General features: G+C 35.0%; 2 protein-coding genes across 3 annotated transcripts; both read right to left on the bottom strand.

Annotated features, from left to right (window-relative positions):
• Positions 1-733: 733 nt before the first annotated feature.
• On the bottom strand, positions 734-4,518 carry LOC127523669 (actin-related protein 2/3 complex subunit 5-A-like). The gene is made up of 4 exons (XM_051914655.1): positions 4,259-4,518; positions 3,621-3,692; positions 2,434-2,610; positions 734-2,344 (listed from the first exon to the last, which is right to left on the bottom strand). Exons 1-4 carry the CDS (start codon positions 4,397-4,399, stop codon positions 2,282-2,284), a joined length of 453 nt encoding a protein of 150 aa, XP_051770615.1. The 5' UTR covers positions 4,400-4,518; the 3' UTR covers positions 734-2,281.
• Positions 4,519-5,868: 1,350 nt separating this feature from the next.
• LOC127498743 (cytosolic phospholipase A2) lies at positions 5,869-25,254 on the bottom strand. 2 transcript variants are annotated; one of them, XM_051868434.1, is made up of 18 exons: positions 25,160-25,254; positions 24,839-24,926; positions 24,384-24,465; positions 24,147-24,295; positions 22,714-22,827; positions 22,559-22,596; positions 22,288-22,432; positions 22,041-22,177; positions 21,686-21,908; positions 19,768-19,882; positions 19,145-19,282; positions 15,941-16,030; positions 15,162-15,227; positions 14,461-14,571; positions 10,185-10,369; positions 9,454-9,643; positions 8,868-9,025; positions 5,869-8,776 (listed from the first exon to the last, which is right to left on the bottom strand). In XM_051868434.1, the coding sequence occupies exons 2-18, from the start codon at positions 24,869-24,871 to the stop codon at positions 8,645-8,647; spliced, it is 2,106 nt and encodes a 701-aa protein (XP_051724394.1). In that variant the 5' UTR covers positions 24,872-24,926; positions 25,160-25,254; the 3' UTR covers positions 5,869-8,644. The 2 variants fall into 2 exon arrangements, with proteins under 2 accessions (XP_051724394.1, XP_051724385.1); XM_051868425.1 differs by having other exon boundaries at positions 14,332-14,571; positions 25,160-25,252.
• Positions 25,255-26,078: the final 824 nt, after the last annotated feature.

Consider the following 26,078-nt stretch of genomic DNA (forward strand, 5'->3'; position numbering starts at 1 on the left):
TAGTACTGTCCTGAGTAAGATATTTTACATAAAAGATGTTTACATATAATCCATAAGACAAAAAAATAGCTGTATTTATTAAAATGACCCAGTTCAAAAGTTTGTGATTCTTAATACTGTGTGTGGTTACCTGGATGATCTACGACTGTTTTTTTGTTTTGTGATGGTTGTGAGATCCGTCTTTTCACATGGAGGACAACTGAGGGACTCAAACACAACTATTAAAAAAGGTTCAAACATTCATTGATGCTTCAGAAGGAAACACGATGCATTAAGAGTCAGGGGGTGAAAACTTTTGAACAGGATGAAGAGGTCCAAATTTTTCTTATTTCGCTTGATCATTTTTTTTAATTTAGTACTGCCCTTCGGAAGCAACAGAAAATACTTGCATGTTTCCTGGAAGACAAATTAAATACAATTTACCTTGATCTTCAAATTCCATTTGTTAAAATTATTAACATTTTCACAGATTCTGCGAGTGGTTCACATACTTTTTCTTGCAACTGTATATATATATATATATATATATATATATATATATATATATATAATTTGTTTTTGTTTTTTTACACACACCATTTAATTTTAGTTAATGTTTATTTTTAGTTTATATGGCTTTGGTTTTAGTTAACAAGAATAACCCAGACACACAACAGCCACAACAGCTTTCTACACACCTCAAATAGGTCTTCTGGTTTGCACATTTAATCAACAGATGGAAAAGAAAACAGACTGTATTTATTTCATTTATTTTTCAAAAGAACCATACAATATAAAAGGAACAATTTATAAGGCAGTTGGTAAACTAGTTCATAATTTTTGCACTTAATCAAATCATTGACTGGCGTGATGCAAACTCAACATTCACTTAGAGCCGTAAATGAACAAGTAGAGACTTCCTCGCGTTGTTTATGTATGGCTTCAAGTATGGCAAAAATAAGTAGACCACAGTGGAAGCAAAATTCTCCATTGCAGTTTGAGCGCTTGCTTCTGTGTTTGGTGGGAATTGTGAGAGTACACAAACACTCGTGTCTCAGAGGTTAGCTATATCATCAGCACCTGACATAAAGTCTGAGTTCAAAGTTAAGAAATAATGTTAATCATGTTCTACGATTGGTAACACAGTTCAAAAATGATGTGATCAAAATATACATAAGCTTTTGTTGGACAATTCGATTAATACTCAGCGTTATAAAAAAAAATTAAATTCATCGTTTTTGTAAAGAGTACAAAAACACACTAATATTAATCAACAATAAAAACCTTTTTGGCAACTTAAGAAAAGTTATTCCCTTTTTTGTTTCTTAAAACGTGATCCCGGTGTGATATGAAACCAAAGAGAAAATGGAAACGTGTGAATTACTGAAGGGGTTGTGGAGGAAAATAAACACTCTGATCACAAGAAATTGAGCTGGAAATCTCCCTCTTGAAAGCACAGGCGTTCAAATGAGGCTAGATTCAACAACCAACTCTGAACTAATATATTATGCAGAGCATGCAAGTAGGAAAAAAGAAAATACTGATGTTGGCATATTCCATAAACCAGCTCTGATTATGCTTAAAAGGGAGCAGATGAGCAAGAGAGTGTGAAGAGAACTTCCTCTACAAACAAAAGCTTGATCACCTTCCTAAAGCTTCTCCCAAAAATAAAAATGTTGTCATCATTTATTCACCCTCATTTTGGTTAAAACCTGTATGAGTTTCTTCTGTGCAACAGAAAAGAAAACAAAAAGGTTTTGGAATGTTGATAGCACTCAAACGTTCTTCAAAAATCTTCTTTTGTGTTCTACAGAAGAAAGAAAATACAGGTTTGGAATGATATGAGAGTGAGTAAATGAGAGAATTTTTTATTTTGGGGACAACTGTTCCTTTAAATAAATCAAAAAACAATGACATGACTGTGTAATGATTTAGTCATGTGATTACATGCACTGTTTGTTCTGTTCTGTTGAGAATTTACGTAGAGACAGGTATGAGAATGTGAAGTACGTGAAGTGGACGAGTAAAGAGACGTTTCCTTTGATAATAGCTAAAATGTCTGTGCTTAATATCTACTGAGGTCAACAAGAACATTTTCTCATCACCATTCCGTTAACATAGATCCAAGGTGCTTATCTTCACTGCAACAAATCCAAATGGGACTGTAATGTTTGATCGTTTTAAAAAAAGATGAGAGGTGAGTGACTGGACATCCTCCACAGTTTGGCAGTGTGGGCAGAAACCAGACCACGAGGGCTTGTGCCAGCCAGTCCCTCCGCCAATGGTGCTGAGGTGCTGAACATTAAACGGTCTTCCTGGCCGTGAGCACTCTGACGATGGAGCCCACGCCGCCTGCTGAGAGAGCCTATATGGACAGAGAGAGAGAGAAAGAGAAAATGAATATAGCGAGAATTATCATTTTTTTATAATATTCCTTTAAAGAAATGTGTTTACCTTTTCATGCCACTGAAGAAGGATGGCACTACTGTTGTCAGAGGGTTTTTCAAAGCCCTTGTAGATGTACTTCATGAGCAGATCGACTCCAGCCTTATCCAGAGACTGAACAGCCTTTTCTATATCGCTAGCCTTGAACGAGCTGAGCACTTTCAACACGAGGCCTTCAGCCCGGTCCTGCACACATACACACACATATAATGAGCTACCCTTGAAAATAAATGCATCTTTAATCCATTCATTTAAGATGACTATACACCTCCAATCTTATATGGCCACCCAATCAAGAGAATTTAAGTAACTTATAGAAATGCCATGAAATGTGTATTTTACATACTTAAAAATATTAAAATACTTTATTAACATCTATAAAAAGCATGAATTATATTTATCTATAATACATAAAAATATGCATAATATATAAAAAAAATGTATAATTCTTTGCTTTTATTATTATTTTTACTATTATTATTTTACTATACATTTACTATTATTATTATTTATTATCATTATCTTTTTGTATTTATTGTTGTAAAGCACAGCACATTAGTCAACATATGTTGTTTTTAATGGTGTTATATAAATAAAACTGGCATTGACATTGATATAATACTTTATCAATGTCATTCTACACTCAATATTTGAGTTTACATTGAGAATAAAATCTGTCTCTAGATGTATGGGCATTAAGCTTACACTGTAACAGCCGATTAATTTGTTAATTGCAATTATTTGTAAGACAATTAATTGTTAGGCAAATATTTGTGATCATGATCACCTAAGTAAAATTCTCAACCTGCTAGGGGACCTAAACAAACCTCTAGGTCTAACTTCAAGAGAACCACTGGTAGGGGATGATTATGTTAAAAGTTTAACATGACTGATAATTTAAGGACTGGTTTTACAGACAGGGCTTAGACTAAGCCAGGATTAAGCCTTAGTTCAATTAGGACATTTAAGTAGCTTGTATAAATGTATCCTAGAAAAAAAAGAAAAAAAAAGAAAAAAGAAAACATTACTGTTGTGCATCTTGAGACAAAACAATGGCACTGACATATTTCAATATACGTCAATGCAAGTTGCTTTCAGCTCAAACAGCTCAAACATGCATTTTAGTCTGGGACTAGCTTAAGTCTTGTCTGTGAAACTGGGGTATGATAATTCAGAGTGATTTTGCTTTTACTCACCTTCACATTCTGGTTCTTGGTATTGATAGGTGGATTCTTCAATACTGCCTGCAAAGCCCCCATCAGGTTACCTGTATCAGGCACTAAGGAAAGCACCGCAGGACGCCTGAAATCAAATCTACTCACTAATAACATTCACTCTTAATTATCACTATTCATTCTATTATAGTTATTATTATGCAACTACTATAATATGTGGGAAATTATATAATATAATTTATAAAGTGTAAAGAATTAAGAGCACCCTCAGATTTTAATCTTGCAACCGGAAGTCGGTGGCATCCGGAAGTGTTTCTACAGCAACCCCATTCTAAATAATTGCCACATCTTTAGGGTATAGGTTATGTGCTAAACTCTTCGAACATTATAGTCGCAATTTACCGGTTTAAAAAAAAACTTGAAGAGTTGAATCCGCAATGTAAACTTGTAATGACAATGTGAAAGATGCATGACCTAAATGAATGAAGTGACTGACTACCACACCCATGTCTGGACGAGAGTGCAAAAATAATTAATTTTAGAAACTTAACGCCAACACATCAAGTGTTTTTTAAAAAACGACAAATCAAAATGCCATACTGCAAGTAAGCAAGAAATCTATGAAAAGTAACCATAAAAGTAATGGGACTGAAAGGATATGATCTGATGAGAGAATCCACCTCAGCCTCATCCGGACCTATTTGATTTTCTCCGCCGTCCTCCTCGTCGACAAACTTGTTTTCGTCGTACTCATCTATATCAACCTTTCTGAATCGATCGGATACTGTGTTCTTCGACATGGCTGGTTCAATCAATCAATTAGAAAATCCTAGTTTAAACAGAATAGTCCCAGCACTTTCAGGAAGCAGCTCGGTGCTTGTTGACTTCCGCATAGAAAGCCCCCTAGTGTCTGTGGCCTGAATTATCACCTACACGTGTCATCTTATGTCTAACTCTAGACGGCACCCATTTTTTTTTTTTTTTTTTTTTTTTTTTTTAACAATTTGGGTTGGACGTTGCTGTGTTGATGTGTATATTAACAACTATGTAAAAAAATTTAATTCTCCCCAACCTTTTTTTGACTTTCTTTTAGGTTTCAATCAGTGACATGAATGTAGTTAACTCTTTTTATACTTAATAATGTTATCCTGCACCACATTATTATAATGATGTGTGTTCATATACTTTTCTTTAGTCAGACATGAGTTAAGGTTAATACTGAGTAAATGTGATTTCTCCAACAATCCAGCAGATGGCGACATAGGCTAAATGAATGCGTTTCCAAAGTTGAAAAGCGCTCATTCATGCTATCAAATTTGATTAGCAAGCAATGCCAAAATGTTCTACCAGTGTATTAGGGAAGATAACGGGCTGTACAAGTAGCCTACATCTGAGTAGATAGACATCTGCCATTTTAGAATTAACAAAAAAAATCAACCCATTATATTATATGAATGTGGTGTCATGGATCAAATTTTATTAACCAACCATACGTGTTAAGTATATACAAGTTTTTTGGCATCAAAGTTCTTCCCTGGGCAATAGCACTCTTCAAAAAAGAAACTTTATACGTATTGTTCAGCTGCTTGTCACACAATTTGTAGTTCACTCACCAATATGCTGGACCCCAAAAAATGATAGTAAACAGGCTACTTGAAATAGAGGAGAAGTACAACTGTGCGGAGTTGGAAGAGGAGAAGGGAAAGGAAGACCAAGAAGAACACTTGTCTCTGATGAGATCTGTGTGTTTGAGATAACAGTTCTGTTCATAAAAGATGAAAGGTAGGCTATGTGAAAGAAATCTGTGCAGGAATACTCACCTTGAAATCTTGTCAGCTGATACAAGATGCTGAGGCGGTGGATGGAATTTTTATAAAGTATTTAACATAATTTGTCTTATTTTACATAGGCTAATGTATTAATATTATTAATAACAACAACAACAACTATACGTTGCTTTTCAGTTGTGAGGATTTGCATTTTAAATTCAGTTTTACTGTACAGTACCTTCAGGAAATTCCTAACTGCAGTTTTTCCCAGCAACTAGACATTTCCTGAAATGAGGTGCCTTTTTGCCAAAACAATAAAAAGACACTTGTGTGATTTCCACAGTAAAAGTGTTTTGTTTTTGTTTAAAGTACATTTTTCATCAAATATATAGCCTATTAAGTATTAGTGAAATTATAGTATTGCCATATTTTGGAATATCATTTTAGAAGTCATTTTCTGAAAGTAAACACTTTGCATAATTCCAGAAGTCCCCAGGCGATTCATTGGTATGAATATCCTTTTATTATTTTTATGCACAACACTACACCTCATGGGCTAGTAACTTCACTTAAAAGTACATGACACTCATAATTATGTTGTGTATACATGAATCATACAAACATACAGTATTTCTACTTTCAAAGGATCTGACAGTTGTGGTGTTCGCAACATCATAATCAAGTTTATACAAACCCAACCGTACAGACCACAAACATCAAGGAATGTCTAAAGGATGATATTTATTTTGGGTTGGGTTAAAGTGCACTCTAACACTTAAGGTCTATTTTTACCACACAACCAGTCTTTGCAGTATCTATACCTTCCACCTTTATCCTACTGACCTGAGTTCAGTTATATGAATGACCTTACCTGATCTACTTTAATCGCTTTATTCCCATTGACATTTATTTCAAAATGAATTTTAAAATACTTAAAAAAAAAAAAAAAAAAAAAAAAAACTTTAAGCATTAAGCATACAAATAAATAACCGTGTGTACACTTTCATCATGTAAACCAGAGGAATGACTATGTGGGAAGTTAGATATTGTATGTCCCATAATTTGCCACAAATATCTGATACAAACAGGAAATGAGGAGATTTTCACATGTCCCATCATGTCATTGTTCCTGACACCTCACAAAGAGGTGGAGTCCTGCGTGGGAGATGTGAGATGGCATTTCACCTTCTTCCTTTCACCCCTAGGGCAGGAGAACACATTTGTAAGCAAAATAAATAAAAGCAGCTAAATCCAGTTTCTAAGCAATGAATATTTCGCTGAAAAATGAGATGAATCCTGTCCTGAAGGAAGGGCTTACCACCAACCATCTAGTGGTCATAGGTGTGTCACAGTAGAACTGAACGAAGAACATAAATTGTTTTCTAATCACATAAAGAGCAGCATGTCCTGAGGTTCAAGCCACCACTGAGACCATAAATTACTCTCAGAACAGTATTTACTGCTTAAATGTCAAGTGAAAACAAAGCTGCCAGTATTTAGCTCCGTAGAGAAGCACACAGCCAAAATTGTAAGCATTTTAACATTAAAGGTGTGGAGAATTTGACCACATGACTTATACATCATTTTGGAATGATGTTCACATAAAAAAAGGAAAATGGTCCACACCGAATCACAGAATAATGGCTCTCATTTACAAAGCGTTTCGTGTCCCCTGCCCATTGAGTACTTGTTTATTAAATTTTGGCTAATTTGATAAGTTTTCAGTGACCTATAAGAGTGCAGTACTCTCAGCTCTCAGATCAGTTAACACATTTTAACATATTGAAAAATATTCCACAGAATTTCCCCCAAAATCAGTGCTGAAATACAAAAAATGTCCCTGATTCTGTATTCCAGATGTCAGAGGTGGCATAATTTGAATTGAAATTGTCCATTTCCCACCTTTAGATCATTCCAGACAACCAGGATCTCAGAATTGTCCCACCTCTACTTTAAAATAACCAACTGAATGTCGCTTTATTTGTCGCCATCTTGGAAATTATATCAAATGGTGCTTCTCATTGAAGTCAGGGTTGGTACCAGTGTTATTTATTTAGTATGTGTTATTATTTTAGTATCATTGATATAGAGGGTATGCACTGACATCACTTTCCCGCCGGAACACGTCCCCTCAGCCGGACTGAGTAGCAAAAGAGCCTGCTACATGACTAGATTTAATAGGGAAAACTGTGAAAACCCAAGTAAAACAAATGATTATCAGTTTAAACTAAAGGTTGGACTCGATATAGTGTTCCTTACAACTTACCAAAGATCCAGTTATCCATGGATATTGACATGCAGCCAGGAATCGTGTTTCCTGACATGTGCCTGATTTCGATGCCGGGGAAATTCATAAAGCAAATTTACCTGTGAATGCTTCATATAAATACAGTATAGGTAGGTCTAAATCCGGGGGATCACTTATATCAATGTTATATATATCGCCATATCGTCCAGCCCTAAAACGTATAGTTTTTGTCAGTGTTTATTTAAAACATCCAATTAGGCAGAATATAAGATGCTAAATATTTAATTGATGAGTTGTCAATACAATATATAACAATACAATATATAGGGTATGATTTTACCTCGAAATCCAACATATTGACACAAAATGATAATTGCAAACCCCCATTTCGCTGCCTGGAGTCCAGTTGTTTCTGTGAACTGCAGCGATACATTTGCTTCTCTTTTCTGTAGCTTTCGAAAGTCTGTAAAAATATACCTCAGATTTCTCAACAATTCTATCTGTACAGTCAATCGCACAGTTCTTTCCCGTTGTAGAAGTGTTTTCGCTGAATTCACGCTGAAAACCAATGCTGCCACTCGGTAGGCGTAACCGCAGTCACTCCGGCCAACGGTGACGTTACGTGCATACCCTCTATACTATTATAGTTAATATTTTTAATTAGTTTTAATTTTTATTTTCGGTTTTAGTAATTTTTTGTCATTTTTATTATTTAAATATTTGTATTAAATTTTATTTCAGTTAATGAAAATGTTGTTTTATGGTTTTAGTTTATGATAATAACCCTGAAGGCTTCGAATTTAATGTGTCTGACCTCAAGCATCTTTCCAGTGGTTATTTTCAAGTATGAGGTGGGAAAATTCAATATTGTCTGGAATGCAACATAAAAAATGACACTGTAATAAGGTCAATCCAATCTTGTGTGATGAATCTGCTCTCTGATTTTCGTCAAGCACTAGCGGACCAATGCCTTCTCACATGTCAAGTCTTTTGCGTATAGCTATTTGCATAGCTATCTGTTAGGTGTGTCATTTTGCAATGCTGGTATCTCGTTTCAGGAACTTCTTGTTTTCAATTTCATTGAGTGAAAGGGAAACCGAACAGCATGATGGGTTCTCTCGTCTCCGCAGAATGCTGTCTTTAATAGCCTCTTTTATGACCTATAAAACAAAACAGAGTCATGTAGAATGAAGACCAAACGCTGATTTCTGTGAAGGTGTTTGAATCAGAGTTTGAAGGAGTAGAACTGACCTCAATGTTGTTGAGCGTGTTGAACTCCATGAGGTCATGAAGCCTCTTGAAGGCCTGGTTGGAGTATTTGAAGTTGAAAGTAGAGAAGGGAGAGGCTGGATCGTCAAATATGTCGAAGTCGCCAAACTCTATATCATTGTCTGAATCTCTAGGAACTCCTTCAAAAAAACAGAAAAGAGAACTATTAAATCTGACCTTTTCCACAAAAAAAGGAGTTCGCTATTTCTATATTCTATAAACAAACAAACAGCACAATTTGCAAACAAATCACTGTGGTTCTTGCTCATGAATAAGTGGACCAAATTGTTCAATCAGAATGAATTGAACAATGGAGCCACAGAGTCTGAATCATAAGACTGAATCAGTCAGAACACTCACAACTTGAATCAGCTGGAATGACTCACTCGCTAACTCAACCACAGGTCATGTCTTACATGAAATGAGATGAGAACTGTTTCTGTTATTCATGCTTAAAAAATGTTAAAAACGAAAAAATTAATAAAGGTAGTGAAACTTAAAACTACTATCAGTATTTACTGACTGGTTGTTCATATACATGTGTAGCATAAAAATGCCATTCTCTCACCTGGAGCTTTAAAGTTCCGAAAGTTGATGTTGGCCAAGACAAAATGAATGACCGTGGGACAGTTCTTTTCTCCCTTATTGGGTTTGAACACATAGCACTCTTTCAGACCCTCTCGGTCAAATACTTTCGAATCGATCTTGGGGAACGGCAGCTTATTCATACGGGCCCATTTTTCAGCTAGCAGTAATTCCTAACACAGACAAACAAGGACACATTTAGATGACAGTTACGCTCAGAGAAACAAACACTACCGTTCAAAAGTTTTTTATTTAATTGATACTTTTATTCAGAAAGGACACATTAAATTAATCAAAAGTGACAGTAAACACATTTATAATTTCAAATAAATGCTGTTCTTTTCAATTCATCGTTCAACATTAATACGATTTTTTTCTTGAACACCAAATCTGCATATTAGAATGCTTTCTGATAGATCATGTGACTCTGAAGACTGGATTTTTGATCAAATAAATGCAGCCTTGGTGGGCATAAGAGACTTCCTTAAAAAAAATCTTACCGACCCCAAACTTTAAATGGAGGTGTATATGACCAAGACCCATTCTGCTGTTCTCAGCGCAACCCAAGTTTAAAACACAGGCAGAAATCAATGAAAGTAATATTTCTGTCTTCTTCCTTTTTACTGACACCACAATCTGCATTGTGTGACATTTCCCAGTTTATCTAAACTTTAAATGTACATGTCATGCACAAGCCTGAGGGCAGACACTCACTTTAAATGGCGGGCTGGAGTCACTGGGCCTGGCTGAGAAGTCAAAGGAAATGATTAGGTCAACTCCTCTCTGAGGTCGCAGAATGAGAGGATAGGGAAGGTTAAAGGTCAGGCCGCTGTCCACCACATGGATTTTTTTACTCTTCACATCTAGTGGCTCATAGATTCGCTCAAACTCATCAGGATCTGCAGAAAAGATTCATTTGAATGTTACCGTTGTGGTTTGTTTTGTGGCAATAACATAAAGGAACTACAGGATGCCGTCAATCACATTCACCTAGTTGTTTGTGAGTAATGAAGATTCTATGTTGCAGGTTTTGCAACAATGTCATCATTTATTCAACATTACTGTACAAATTCTTATAAGAGCTTATCTTTTTTCTCACACTCAACTGTCAACAGGAAGTAGACTACTGCTGAGCCACAGAGACACTGACAGTGCTATTATTATCATCATCAGCAATTATCAAGTGAAACCCTGCCTTTACTCATCAGCGAACTAATGCTCAAAACTGTTTCATTTTAAATCAGTCATTGATCTTGCAGTGATATGGATGTGTCCAAGATGCTTCCTGTGTGATGTATTGAGGTATATCTGTATATTTAACCCCTGGGAGAAAAGTTAATCTGCAGTGGGTGTGTTGGTATTTCTTAGATGTGAGTAGTTTTGAGCTGACTAACTGACATCCTCCCACTCAGGCACCAAATAATGTTTGAAAGCCATCATCAAGTCCTGTGGCACCTGACCAGATTTCAGCCTATTGTTCCACCTACAGTCCGTCACACCCATTTCTTTTAACTGCATACTTCACAAGACCCAGTTAAGTAGAGGTTTCAGGCATTAAGAAAAACACAGAGTAAAATTCTGGACCAAAACGTTGAAGGTTTAAATCTTGCGAAGGATGATCCTTGAGTTGTCACTATTGTGCCTTTGAACAAGGCACTTTACGGTCAGTCAGGTGTTTACAAAAAAAAAAAAAAACATACAGTCGGAATACAACCAGTAGGTGCTAGGGGGTCTGTGGACATTTTTAGAGAAAAATACAGCAACGTTTTCTAAAAAAAGTTTTTTTTTACTGTTCATTGTGGTTTTTTTAAAGGCACACTATGTAGTTTTGGGCCAGTTGGGCCACTAGAGGTCGCTTATTCAAAATAAAGGTGTAGCTTGATGACGCCTTGATTTTGTGGAATCACGGGAGGTGTTATCTTCATATCTATAGGCGGTGGAAAAGAATCAGATGAGGCTCTTGCAGAAATCATATTCATGGATGAGCTAATGTATTAAAGATTTATTAACATTACTGTAGTATGAAGCAGGGTGTGGCAGAAAACCACTGGAGCGGAACGAGGCCGCTGGAGCGATTGCTAATCAGAAACGAGCGCGACACACAACTCGAGAGCAGTTAAGCTTTTATTATGCCGCTTCTTCCGGTCATGAGTATGTGGGGTAACGCGGCACTGTTTTATCATATTAGGTACATTTGTGTGGAAAGTTGATATAATGCTACTCTGTGCGCTCGGCAGCTGCTATGAGACACTTGTTGCACACTGCAGTAAGCTAGATCGATATTAGTCATGGTAAAACATGGTACTCATGGTAAATCAAGAAAACGAGATTTAAACAATAAGACTTACTGTGTTGAGCTATGTAACAATGATTAGTTTTTTTTGTCGATGAATATATCAAAACAGTTGCTCACCTGTCTAACAAAACACATAATATATTAAAGTGTCTTTTGTATTTCAATGGTTTCTACTAATTAAAACCGGAAATCGAAGATAACGCGGGTATGATGTCATTAATATGTTACGCATGGACATGGTCCGTATCCTGGTTAAAATGGCTTATTTCTCTGGACTTAAACATTCTTGAAAACATTTGGGATAATGTAAGTATACAAGTCAACAAAATATATAACACTGTTCTAGTGGTCCAAAAACCTTACATATTGTGCTTTTAAATAATCAAGATTATATATATTAACTTCTATTGACAACTTGTTTTTAACAATAGTAAATAAAAAAAAAACTGCATTTTGTTTTGTGAACAAATATTACATTAATTATGTTAATTTCAAAGTTAATTTCAAGTCTCTATTTAGTCTGTCGTAACCAATGTTGCACTTTCTTGCTCACTGGGGGGTTTTAAAGCAATAATCTTTATTTGAAGCACTATATAAATACGCTTTAATTTAATTGAAAAAATGCAATGTGTACATTTTAGGAGGATCTATTAACAGAAAAACCTGGGGTTTGTTTTGGATAGTGAGTTAAAGATAGATAGTCAAATAAACACAGTTGTTAGATCATGTTTTTTCAATTTACGTTTGTTAGCAAAGACTAAACCATTTCTTTCTTTATCAGATTTTGAGAAGGCAATTTCAGTTATGGTTTTTTCTCGAATGGATTATTGCAACTCCCTTTATTATGGAGTTGATGGTAGAGCGCTCATGAGTCTACAGAAAATCCAAAACGCAGCAGCGAGAATGATCAAGTCTGAAAAAAAACATGACTCTGTTACTCCGTTATAGATTCTCGTACTTGTTTTCAAGGCCATTCACAATTTAGCCCCTGTTTACCTGTCTGGGATGGTTACAATTTACACTCCCCCCAGATCCTTGAGATCCGAAAATAATATCTTCAGGGGAAATATCTTCTTTGCGTTACTAGGACAAAATACAAACATAAAGGTGATTGAGTCTTTTCTCGAGCTGGTCCTAAATTGTGGAATGATCTCCCTGTCGCTATTAGATCTGCCAAACCTTTACTTGTGTTCAAAGTCACGTTAAAATCACATTTGCTAAACTCTGACTGTGAGTTTTAATGATGGAGTTTGATTTTTATAGTGTGCATGTTTTCTCTAAAGTTATATGTTTGTTTATATCGTTTTATTTGTTTTTTTGTTCTTTAGCTTTTTGGGATTGTGAAGCACTTTGGACAACCAACGTTGTATTAAACTGTGCTATATAAATAAACAAAGAAAGAAAGAAATGCAATATAATATACATAACTATGTTTTCAGTGGTGTATAAAGACCTTACATAATGAACCGTTATGTTTTTATTTCCTTAAAATTAGCCATTTCTATCTACATACACTGCGGGTCCCCTTACATGTTAAATTGCCATTTTGCGCCGGCTTGTTTCTACAGTAGCCCCAAACGGACAAGCTGCTCTACAGAGCGGCTCAGACGACGACATCTTTGTCCTGTGTTGGCCACCGTAGCTTCTCTATATTGCAATTCGCAACCTCACTGCTAGATGCCGCTAAAATGTACACACTGCACCTTTAAAATGTTTCTCTTTGGGTTTGTACAACTAGGGCCAGATTTACTAAACAGGGCAAATTAGCGTGAGAGCGCAATTCCAAAAAAGCGCAGATGGCAGTGGAAAGTTCTGTGTGTGATCTACTGACGACACACAAATTAAAGATCACAGACAACCGGATAATTTCCAAAATGACCAACGCAATCTACCAAAAACAGTGTAATTTAGCCTCTGGTTTAAGACATGCTTTAAATAATGCGTTAAATAATGGCGCATATACCAGTAAACTGACTAACGCAAACCTTAGTAAGTCACCTTGTATGATTCATTTAAATACTTAAAATAAAGTTAATCAATCAATTCACTTAAATACTCTCCTCCCATAAATTTTGCGTCTGAAAGGGAAACTCCTACAAATGCATATGCAATAAGGTCAGCCGCAAAAATAGCATGCCTTTTCAGTGCAAATTTTTCACGTGTCTTTAGAAAATCCTGACAGAAGTTTTTTTAACGCCAAAAGAGGGTTTGCGCTGGCACAAGCTGTTAGTAAATCTGGCCCCTAATATTACAAAAGATAAAGTTTCTAGATTTTCCAGATAATATTAATCCCTTCTCTACACTAAATATAATAATTTAAAAAAACAATCATTTAACAACACCAAACAAATGTCTTTATAATATCTCACTTTTATAATGTCACAGATTTTACTCATATAGTATAATGAGGTTTGTATATATGAAAATAAATGACTTTTCTATTTATAATAGACTTTCTGTTTTAGGAAGGGGGTCCTCGCAAGGGGATCATCATATTTGGCCGTTCTTGGCATAAAAATGTTTGTAAATGTGCATAAAAGTGGCAGCTAAATGATTAATTAGTACCTGTAACAGCATCAACCTCCTCATCCACAGAGGTCTGGCTCATGATGCCGCTGAAGGGAGAGAAGGGCAGGGAAGAGTTTAGGTTGAGTCCCAGCATGAAATTGTGCACCTTGCCGGCGCGGCCCTCACGTGTGGTGAACAGGGTGCTGTCCCCCATAATGGAGGTCAACATGCGCTGAACCCAGCTGGCCTGAGCATGACGCTGCCGCTCATCTTCTGCCTCTGAGGACTCTGTGCCTCCTAGAAGGAAACAGAAACAAACAATGAGTCTCAGCTCCTTTTTTTCCAGATTTTTACGTACTATGCCAATATTTTCACTGAACCAAAAACAAAAAAATATTTTTGTATCATTTTATATGCCTCAGAAAGATAAGCGTTATATAACCGTATACATTTAGTTTTTTTAACACTCCAAATTTTTATTAATTTTTTTTTTTGCGCAATAATAGCTGAAATTGCAACCAAATGCAACTATGATCAATGAAAGTTATGAACACAATTTTACTGGAAAATGACTGCATATGGTGCAAAAGATTAGACAGTTGGATAATGTTACCTTGGTAACAGACAGACAGATAGATAGATAGATAGATAGATAGATAACAATGTTCAGCATATCACAAAAAAACAAACGTTTAAGGCATAAAAACATGTACATGATGAATAAACACAAGATGTAATGATGCGACACTAAATGACAGTCCTGTCAACTGGCCCAAAACTCATACACTTCCCAGGCCAGCAGGCCGTCCTTATTGTTGAGCCCTGAATTGAACTGAGCATGTCTGTGAGAGAGAAAGTAAAACAGAGTGAAAAGAGTTCTTTCTCACCTCTTTGAGTTTCCTCCTCATTATCTGCTGAATCATCACCCACAATATGCTCTGGCTTAATTTGCTCTGAAAAACAGAAGATGCAAACAGTATTACACACACAGCCTCTTTCTTTCCCAGTCCTGAGTTACACACTATTGGTGAAGCTCAAAAAAAGGCATTTAAATTTTGCCTAGAAAAAGCATATTAAGGTTTTGTGCACTGTGGTCCCCTGATTATTAATAGCCTACTGTATAAAAAACAAATAGCACATTTGTAAACTATTTGTATTTGTAAGTGTACATCATGAAGTATTTGTTGTGCTGAATTAATAACTTGATTACAGTAATGAGAGTGTGGTGGAAAATAAAGTGTCAGTGCAGAAAATCTATAACAGTCCTAAAAGTCGTAAAATATAATTTTATCACAACTTAATTTTATTTATAAACATAAACATACCAAACAAACTCATCTGTTAGTGTTATCTGTTGGTTTACTTCAACTTTGAATATTTGCAAGGGGTTTGACTGAGGTCATACATCAATAGTGTGTAGATCCCTGTGTTAATCTTATCACTTCCACACAAACACTGTGCACTCATGTGTGTCAACTGTACGTTTGCACTAGAAGAACTAGTAATGGCACATTTTAGTATGTTACAAGAATACAAACTTGCTGATAAGATAACAATCTAGCTGGTCCTACATTTGTGTTCTCTTGAAATATGGTGCAATTTGTCCCTTTCATCAAGTTCTTTGGCTCTTGACAGCTAGAAGAATAAGAGCAACAATCTTACTCACCCAGCTCCTCCTCCATTGTGCTACTGCTGGTTGTCTCCTTCACCCCCAGAACCCGGTTAAAGAGGATGGAGAAAGCACTCCCCCATACACCTGCAGCACACACACTTGCATCAAACACTTTACAATACTACAGCAAACAATACATGGAACTGGTAAACAGGATTATGATGGATTATATATTCTGATGCAGACAGGACTGCTGAGGTTCCCGAGGCCCGGACCTCGGTATTTTTCTGAGGTGTATATAATAAAGGTTGTGAAATAATAGAGAATGTAAAGCTGACGTCCGCCGTGTTGACTTCAGGGTAACTGTCTTGTTTAGATGCCGTATTAGGAGGATCCCGCTTCCGCTACCCTTCTGCTAGTGAGTTTAGGGCAGTATTTTGATTTTCTGTCGTGATTATGAAAAATGTCACCATTGTAGGTCATTCCTGCTGCATCGAGAACAGCCACAGTAACTCACATCATCGTTCAGGGAGAAAACTGTCCTGAACTGTACTGAAATATAATACATTTTTAGCCTTTTCTACGTGTAAAAACACCAAGGAAAGCAGGTTGAGAAGGTGACAAGAAGATGTTGGGTAGCAAATCTAGTAATAATCACATTGCTGAGTGTTTTTGAAAGGTTTGTATTTTGTTTAGTTTAATAATTAACATTACCATTGCGAGTATGACTCTTACTCGGCTTGTGAATTAGCATAACTTTTGCCACTGCAAAACTGTTCACAAGCTTCTAGAGATTTGATTTTGGTTGTCATTTGTTGAAATAAATATTTAAAAAAAATAGTGTGTCATTGTCTGTCAACTGAATGTGTGTCCCACAATCTCTGAGACTCCTCCGTGGCCATGGGAAAGTGAATATTTATAATGACAACAATAAAACTTCAGTTACATTTAATCATTTCCAACAAAGAAACAGATCGACTTCTTTCAGCTTGTTGAACACACATTGTTGAACATGCAGTTTCATCAGGCATAAGATTAATAATGAATGTGTATGCACACTCTCAGTGGTGGATTAAGACTGTCTATAGTGCCCCCCCTCCCACCCACAAAAAATAAATAAATAAATAAAATGAAAATGTGCTTCATGTGATAATTTATATTAACTGTTATTATTATTATTATTATTATTTGACTAAACTAGTACTTCATATTAATAAACTTGGTAACAGAAGGCTACATTAACAGAATTCACACAAGTGTTAGCTCAAGTAGAAAAAATCCCTACAAAATCAGGTTACCACAGTGTACTCTGATGAATTATTTATAACTTGTAAACCAACTGTTATAGATATAATCTGTTGTAAAATGAGATGTAAATCGGAACAGCAAAACATTTTTAGAACTAGTGAACCCAACTGTTACAGGCATAATAACTGCCATAATAATCTGTTTCACTTCAAGATAATATATAAATTAGAACAAAGCATGCTGCAACATATTTAAAAAAGTTATCTAAATATGGACAATTGAAAAATTACTGAAAACATGCCAGGGTCTAAGCCAATCACAACCAACAGCCCACTAAAATCAGTCTAGTGGTTTCTTTCTAGATTTTAATATTGCAGTGCAAACTGTTATTGACATCCTGTAAATGTGCACAAAATCTGTAAAATGTTTATTGACATCCTGTAAATCCAAAATGTTATTCACTTCAGACTGGCCAACAAAGAAAGTGTGGATAGTCTTTTTTTGAGTCGTTGTCCTCAGCTCATTTTATTCGCTTATATTTAATTAACAAAATAATTTTCAAATGTTTGACTCCCTCCAAAGAAAGGTTTAAAAAACTGTGTTTTCCAAAACAGGACTGAGTGTATGGTCTTGTTTGCAATAATAACATCTATACAGCTACATAGTTTTGTGAGGTTTTGAACTGAAAATAAAGCTAAACTCTCTCTGCCCCTTTCTTGTTTGCCAATAGCAGCGGCTGCAAAGTACAACATGAAAGTGCAATGATGATGCTCCGTAGTGGATTCACACATCCATGAGTGAGGCAGTTTTAATGATATTAATTGCATGCCCCTGAACCCCCTAGCAAACTCTACTTTTTGACTCATTAATTATGAAACCCTGCGTATGACCCTGGATGTATAGCTCATACTCAAACTCTTCAACTAAGAAAGGTTTAAGATGCTTGTGCAAGATTAGAGATCTTGATTCAACATAAGATACATTTAAAAGAGTTGCTCATAGTGAGAATAAAAGTATGAAGAACATGAATATGATCAGTAAAGTTTTAAATCAGAGATACCATCATTTCAACTAAACAGCTGCACACAAAGATGTATGACATTTAATCATTTTCACTTATATAAACTACTGTAACAAACTTTATTTAAATACACTACGGTTCAAAAGTTTGGGGTTGGTAAGATTTTTGAATGTTTTTTTAAAAAAAAGAAAACTCACAAATGCTGCATATATTTGATCAAAAATACAGTAAAAATGGTAATATTGTGAAATATTATTACAACTGAAAATAAATGTTTTCCATTTTAATATATTTTAAAATGTAATTTTTATTCCTGTGATGGTAAAGCTGAATTTTCAGCATCATTACTCCAGTCTTCAGTGTCACATGATCCTTCAAAAATCATTCTAATATGCTGATTTGATGCTCAGGAAACATTTCTTATTATTATCAATGTTAAATGATGTTCAAAAGAACAGTATTTAAAAAAATAGAAATCTTTTGTAACATTATAAATGTCTTTACTGCCATGTTTGATTAATTAAATGTGTCCTTGTTGTTGGATAAAAGTATTAATATCTTAATATCTAAAAATCATACTGACTCCAAACTTTGAACGATAGTGTACATATATTTTTACTAAAATATATTTTAATATAGAAAAAATGCTATGTAGAAACTTCTGTGATCATTTTAGTGACGCAAACTGTCAAATTGGTACTGAAATGGTTAATTGGTTCAACTGGTTCATTGAACTGATAGTTTGAACAGATTTTATTTTATTTTTTTTTACTAAAGTTTCAATTGCTGTTAAAACATCCTGCTTAATGCTGCAATACAATCTAAATGACAAGTTAATCATCATGATAGTCACAATGTTGCTCACCTAATAAAAATATTCAGTAAATCTGATGGGAAGTATGAGTAATTGTAAAGTACATGAGTGACTGTACTGTTGTCATTTTCATTTTCATTTAGGGGTCTGAAATTCAGAGCTGTCTCAGTCTTACCCATAAGGAAATGTAAGGGGTTTTCCTCATATTGTTTCACAACACTGCCCATGAAGAACTTGCTGCCAAACAGCCCTGGAGGCATAAAGGTGCCATACTTTGCCATGCCAATTTCATATGGGCTGAACTCCACCCAGTCTGACAGGAAAAAAAAAAAAAAAAACACCCGATATTATTAAATGAAAATGACACAAAGACAGTGCCTGACAAATACTTCCACTTAACTCTCACCTGTTTAGTCACATGCTCAGATCCCATTCAACAGAAAACAACCTACTCACAATGACCAGCCTCTAAAAATAGTGTGTCTACACTTGTGGGAGGAGCTGTGGAATTTTAGACTGACTGACAGTGGGTCAATCATTAGGCCCCATAACAAATATTTGCATGTTTTCCACAGTATTAAGCAAATATAAACAAATCGATAGTGTTCAGCTTCTATGGAGGCTAGGGCAAGGTGTCATGAATTCTGACTATTTTGTTTATCATGACAAGTACTGACAGTCTTTTTTCATTTCATTTTGAAAATACTTATACATTCACAAAGCAATAAATAATGGACAATGCAATACAATGTTATTTGCTGGTATTTGTAGCCCATTTAATGTGAACTCTCTCCTTACCAGCAAACATGAGCTCAGAAACATCAGGTTTGACGTGCAGACAGGTGAAGAGAGGCATCGGGCTCTGACCTTCATTAATTTTTTCCTGCAAAGCGCTCAGTTTTGTGTCCATTCTCTGTGCAAAACACACAAAAACACACAAAGTAAGCTTAATGATCAAACTTATTTTTCTTTAGGTGTTCACAGCATCTGTGTTGAGGTAAGCCAAAAAATTTAAATTAAGATAATACTTTTTTACGTAGCGCTTTCTAAAAGGTACCTCAGGGATAATTTTTAATACCTTTTTAAATGATTTTTTAAAGACCATTTAAAGACCAAATAAAGAAAATGTAAGGAATTAATTGAAGAGAAAACAATATGTCAATATTTTAATTCATTTCATAAACCAAAAGTAGCTTGAATTGCTCTGATCCCAACCACTAGAATATGGAAATAACTTTTACTGTACCTTCTGATCGCACTCTTCCTCAATATTTTTGTCTTGTTTTCCAGTGCAATCATCTGGAGATTCTTACATCAAAATACATTAACTTGAGATGGAAAAAGACATAAAATATAAAGTCTTGTTTTCTATGAAACTGATCAAAATGAAGCGAGTTTATGATTTAAAACAAGAACAAATATCTGCCAATGGGTTCAGAAAAATCAGCTTATTTCAAATGGAAGTTTACATAACTCATTAACAGATATTTGTTCTTGTTTTAAACAAACTCACTTAATTTTGTTATTTTTTTATAGACTTTAGACTATAGACTTCATTTTACATTTGCATCTCAAGTAAATCAAAGATGTTAGGTATTTGTATTGGAAAACTGGGCAAAAATACTGAGGAAGATATTCATTTTTTTGCAGTGCATGCAACACTTATTGCCACAACTTTAAGACTGTGCTAGTCAGGATTTTTCCTCACATTAAGCTATCGTATGGCTTTAGCATACTATACACTGTATATATAAAGTTGTATTATTTACTGATTATTTTCTTTTATGGTGATTTTGTGTTCTGGTTTAAGCTTACAATCTCTAGTCCCCATTAAATTTTAAGTCTCCTTTTGTGCTCCATAGAAGTGGTAAAATGATGATAAAATATTTGGGTGCTGTCAAGAAAGACCTCTTTTTCTATTAGATACAATGTGGGTCCATTCAAGCTATATATTTAGATAGCAATATGGTTCAAGCAACATAGTTTTCCTAAAATATCACCGTCATCATGCACATCAGACACACTTTCAATGGACCATTATCAGTGTTTAAGCTGCATCTATATATCAGCACATGCTATAAATTCTTTAAATACAGAATTTCTGAAAGTAGTAAAATCATTCAATTGATAAAAAGTCACATGGAAAATTCAGATAAACAATGTTATCAGTGATCTGGGAAAATGATTTAAAACTCTCTTACTGCAGTCAACAGATAAGCAACATGAATGCAGAACATCAAGCGCACAGTTTTGCTGATGCACTACTGTTCAACCGTGATATATTTTTTCAGGATTCTTTGACAAATAGAAAGTTCAAAAGAACAGCATTTATTTTAAATAGAAATCTATTGGAACATTATAAAAGTCTTTACTGTCACCTTTGGTCAATTTAATGCTCCTTGCTGAATAAAAGAATTAATTTCTTTCTTTCTCTAATAATAATAATAATAAACCTTACTGATCCCAAATTTATGAACGGTAGTGCCTTCTTATATTGAGATAAATATCTTCCTGATTTACAGGGATGATCCTTCCTAAAAGAGAAGGGTCCATTTGCATTGGGATGCATAATAGAGAAACAACATACAAAGGAGTCTTTGTACTTGAATGGAGTATAAATAGAGTACAGTGGACCGCAGTTCATGCAGCTCTTGATGTCCTACTGCAGTAAGAACTCTCAGTAAACCAGTTTGTATTCTTGCACACAGTATCTCACCGCTGGAATAAGAGTCTCTCCTATCAACATCCCGAAGATATCAGTGAAGGTGACAGGCTGTCCAGCCGATTTCTTCTTCCACAGTGCTTTGACGTAGCGGTTGATATTTTGGGGCAGAAGCAGTTTGAGTGGGTTATTGCTGACCCTGCTCATCAGCTCCTTATTAATTTCCCCTGGGCCTTTCGCAGGAAACTCAGGGTGCGAGTACAGTGTGGACATATACCTGTGGAAAAATAGCCAATATGGACGTTTATGAGATTTTTACCACTTCTGATGTGAGTGGTGCTCGCTATGCAGTTGTTGAGGTGTTCGAAATGGTCTATGGGATTTTTCTGAATATTCAACGTTTACTGACCACGTTGATCCAGAAAGTCCTGCCGTATATGTTGCACAGTCAAGCACCCCAGATTCATACAGAGCCTTCATCACACCAGAGAAGCCTACCATTGCACGGAAACCCCCTCCAGAGCCCACAATGGCGATAGTGGGAACCTAAGCACACACAGAACTGAAATCACACAGGATCTCTAACACTAGCCACACAGATCCTTTTTTTAGCATAACATGGTTCACAAGGCTGTTTGTGTGGTTTTTAACTTTACCTCTCTCGGTGAGGCTGGAAGAAAGCGTGGGTTTTCCATTTTGAGAAGCTTCTTGATGGCGAGCATAACTCTGTCCCTGCGCGTCTTCATGAAAAGCTTTTCCTGATCACACAGTGCCAAGCTAAAGCGCAAGTCTGTGGACGAGCTGTACAAAAGTGATTCACATTCAGTCACTTATTCATTCTTATTTGATAAACCAATAATAAAAAATATATGGATCACCACAAAGGAAGCACAGAATGTGCAGAAATAAACATTACTTCATACATACCACACTTCTAAGAACAAGTCGAGGAACACTTTGGTCGTCTAGCAAAAATCAGAAGAGAATAATTGTAAACAACATGACACTTTAAATCAGTAACCATGATGTTAATTCATAACAGGCTCAAAGGTGTAAACCTAAAAGTAGCTTTAGGCTTTTACCTTGCCGATAGGGAGGGTCACTTGCTCTGTCTGCCCCGCTTTGAGCTTTGAGAGGCAATATTTAGCTGTGCCCAGAGTTTCATCCATTACATAATTAGCATCCATCAGTGTCATCTAAATAGACAGCATTCAAACATCATTATGACATAGTGCTGATGTATTTTTTAATATTTCTAAACTGCAATACAACACCTTTATGAATGCTGCATAAACCATATACTGTACAAGCCAACAACAGCATAGACACACTTTTAAAGCAAAACATTTCCAAAAAGAGTTTTTTTAGGTTTTAAATGCTAAAAAAAAATAGATGTACACTACCATTCAAACATTTGGGGTGGGTGAGATATTTTAATGTTTTTGAAAGAAGACTCTTATGCTCACCAAGGCTGCATTTCTTAGAAAGTAATATTGTGAATTATTATTAAAACAGTTATTTAAACTATTTTCTATAATATATTTTAAAATGTACTTTATTCCTGTGATGGTAAAGCTGAATTTTCAGCATCATTCCTCCAGCCTTCAGTCACATGATCCTTCTAATTTGCTGATTTGCTGCTCAAGAAACATTTCTTATTATTATTAATGTTAAAAACATATTTTGAGGGAAACTGTGATACTTTTTTGCAGGATTCTTTGATGAATGGAAAGTTCAAAAGAACAGCATTTATTTGAAATAGAAATATTTTGTAACATTACACGTTTCTTTACTGTCTCTTTTGATCAATCTAATTCTTTATCTCTCTCTCTGTCTAGTTCAAAATTAAGACAACAAGTATTTGGGAATTTTCTGGTTATAAAACTTCTCCATGCTCATATTTAATTTGATTAACTACAATAATATAATAATAATATAAATATAAAAATAATATATATAATATATATCAAATTTATTTACTATATATACAAAAATATGTTTATTTATGTTTAAATATATATTTATTTATTATATATACAAAATTTATTCAGACACCTTGAACATTTCATTCATTAATACAGTTTATTCACTATAGTTTAAAAAAATGGTAATAAAATATGACAAGATCTCAGAGTTAAACTGTGTCAGAAAAAAAAAAATCTTAATTATGTCAGATAACACTAAAGCAAAACATGGTCAGGTCAAAGTGTCAGAATAATTTTTGGTTCCAAATTTTTGTCAATTTTACTGGTAGTCCACTGAATGAAGAATTTTTGGGTATAATATGTCACAGTTTACTTTATTTTGCTATCCTAACTTACATAAATGAACTATAGTTTCCTGCACCCACTAGTAAAAATATAACAAAAATATCAAAAATGTCTGAATAATTTTTGATTTGACTGTATAAATAAATAAATAAATAAATAAATATATATATATATAATTTTCATTTTTGGGTGAACTATCCCTTTAATTTATTTTAGTTTAGTAATTTAGAGTTTGAATTTTTTACCTCCAAAACATTGGTTTGTTTGGGATCCAATATAAATTCAAATGTTTCGTTCCACTTTGGGTTAATGTCATTATTTATGTGGCGTGTTCGTTTTCTTGACTCTGGTGTGGTTGGAATTGACAGTTCCACATAAGGGTCCGGGGTGTCCACTGTGAACAAACACACAGTCACTTAAGTATAAATGCTCATTTAAGGATTTCCTCAAAAAGCGAGAAGACTGCATAAATAAATACTCACATAAATCGCCAAACGCTCCTTTAGTCACATTTTCAGCTCTCACCACAATCACTTTCAATTTATGAGAATACTGATGCTCAACCTGCACATTTAAAAGATCCACAAAGGCAGGGATTTAGAGTGGCAAAAGCAGTAAAATGTGTATGTAGGCTATAAAGGAAGCTCATTTAACTACTGAAGTAGGAAATGGACAACAGGTGATTCCCAAACAGAATTATGCCTAAACAGAAGATATGTCTCTAATGTCATAAATTCAGCATTTTAAGAGTCTAAATGTTAATGCACATTTATAACAACCACAAATAAATTATGACATAAATAAATGTTAACATTATAGTGACTATAATTTACCCTGACTTAAAGCCTCTGTTATGCATACATTAATGAAACAGCATACATGATACTTTAAAACGTTCCTTACTGACATGACGCTTTAAACTTAAAGAGTAACTTACTATGATGTACTGGTAGGGGTCTATGGAGGACATTCTGACAGCAATTTGGAGCTCAAGAAGGCACTTTATTTCAAGACGGTCAAAACATCTGTCAAATTAGACAATAAAAAGAGGAAGAAAAACGCACAAGAGGTTGAAACATGATACTGCCTTGTCGAATAACACACAGTTCAACGTCTTGAGACCCAAAAGTTCGCTCTCAGTTCAGAAGAAAGTATGACAGAAACTGTTGAAGTACGATTTTGTTGCATAAGTCATTTACACGCGTGGATACTCAACATTTTACGATTTTATAGAGAAATGAAACATGCAAGAACTTACCATAACTGGTGGTACAGTGATGTTGGACCCTCTCCGACAAGAAAGTCATTTCAGGAAGCCAAGAAGAATGCGCATTACTGGGCGGACTAAAGATGAGTCGTGAAAATGAATCGTTCATTTAAAACTGTTCATTGTAAGGATTCGATTGAACCGATTCGCACAGCGTTTAAATCATCCGACTGTAAGGGAGAATACAGTTTATAATAATAATAATAATAAAAAAAAAAAATCATCCGACCGTAAGGGAGAATATAGTTTATAAGTAAAACAACAACAATATGTAGGTGACGTGTTGTAACCATAAACATATCTTTAGATTATCTGGAAAAACAGTAGGGCCACAAAAGTAGGCCTACGCTAAATACAACCAATACAAAAACGTAATCGAAATGATCAGTAATAATATCAGTATTGAACAAAATATTTATTTAACCACAAAAAAGAAAACGTTAAATGGTAGCACTTGATCGATCACTCAATGACTAGTGAATAGGTTACTTGAACCGGTTCAAAGAAATGAATCATTCAAACGAATCGATTCGCTAAAAATCAGTTACATTTTGGGCGGACACTCGCAAACTCTTTCCCCGCCCCAGATCTTCATATTTCACAAGCACTCTGATGGGCACAGATGGGAATTATTTCAGCGCTGGGCTATACGTTGTCTTTCTATGTTTCTCTTTTTCTCATAGGCCTAATATTGTAAACGTGAAATGTCGTTACATACGTAAGTGTTTAGGTTTTCAGTTGAGATTTATTTAATAATAATAATAATAATAATAATAATAATAATAATTCAATTATAAAAATAATGCAAAATCTATGCAAGATTACGAATGAATGTAATAGCGACATTTGCCCTATAGATGGCGCTCATGAGCTGGAATTGGATGCCCGATTGCCCGTATTATCACTGGGA

This window comes from Ctenopharyngodon idella, chromosome 2 (assembly GCF_019924925.1).
Source record: "Ctenopharyngodon idella isolate HZGC_01 chromosome 2, HZGC01, whole genome shotgun sequence".
Taxonomy (NCBI): domain Eukaryota; kingdom Metazoa; phylum Chordata; class Actinopteri; order Cypriniformes; family Xenocyprididae; genus Ctenopharyngodon; species Ctenopharyngodon idella.

Excerpts from the sequence above, each read along its gene's own strand:
- LOC127523669 (XM_051914655.1), bottom strand. The coding sequence starts at position 4,399 with ATGTCGAAGAACACAGTATCCGATCGATTCAGAAAGGTTGATATAGAT. Across the intron at positions 3,693-4,258 it reads TGGATTCTCTCATCAGATCA|GGTAACCTGATGGGGGCTTT; the intron begins TATCCTTTCAGT and ends GTGCCTGATACA. Across the intron at positions 2,611-3,620 it reads CCAAGAACCAGAATGTGAAG|GACCGGGCTGAAGGCCTCGT; the intron begins GTGAGTAAAAGC and ends GTATGTGTGCAG.
- LOC127498743 (XM_051868425.1), bottom strand. The coding sequence starts at position 24,871 with ATGTCCTCCATAGACCCCTACCAGTACATCATA. Across the intron at positions 21,909-22,040 it reads GGACTTTCTGGATCAACGTG|GTATATGTCCACACTGTACT; the intron begins GTCAGTAAACGT and ends ATTTTTCCACAG. Across the intron at positions 14,572-15,161 it reads TGAGGAGGAAACTCAAAGAG|GAGGCACAGAGTCCTCAGAG; the intron begins GTGAGAAAGAAC and ends GTTTCCTTCTAG.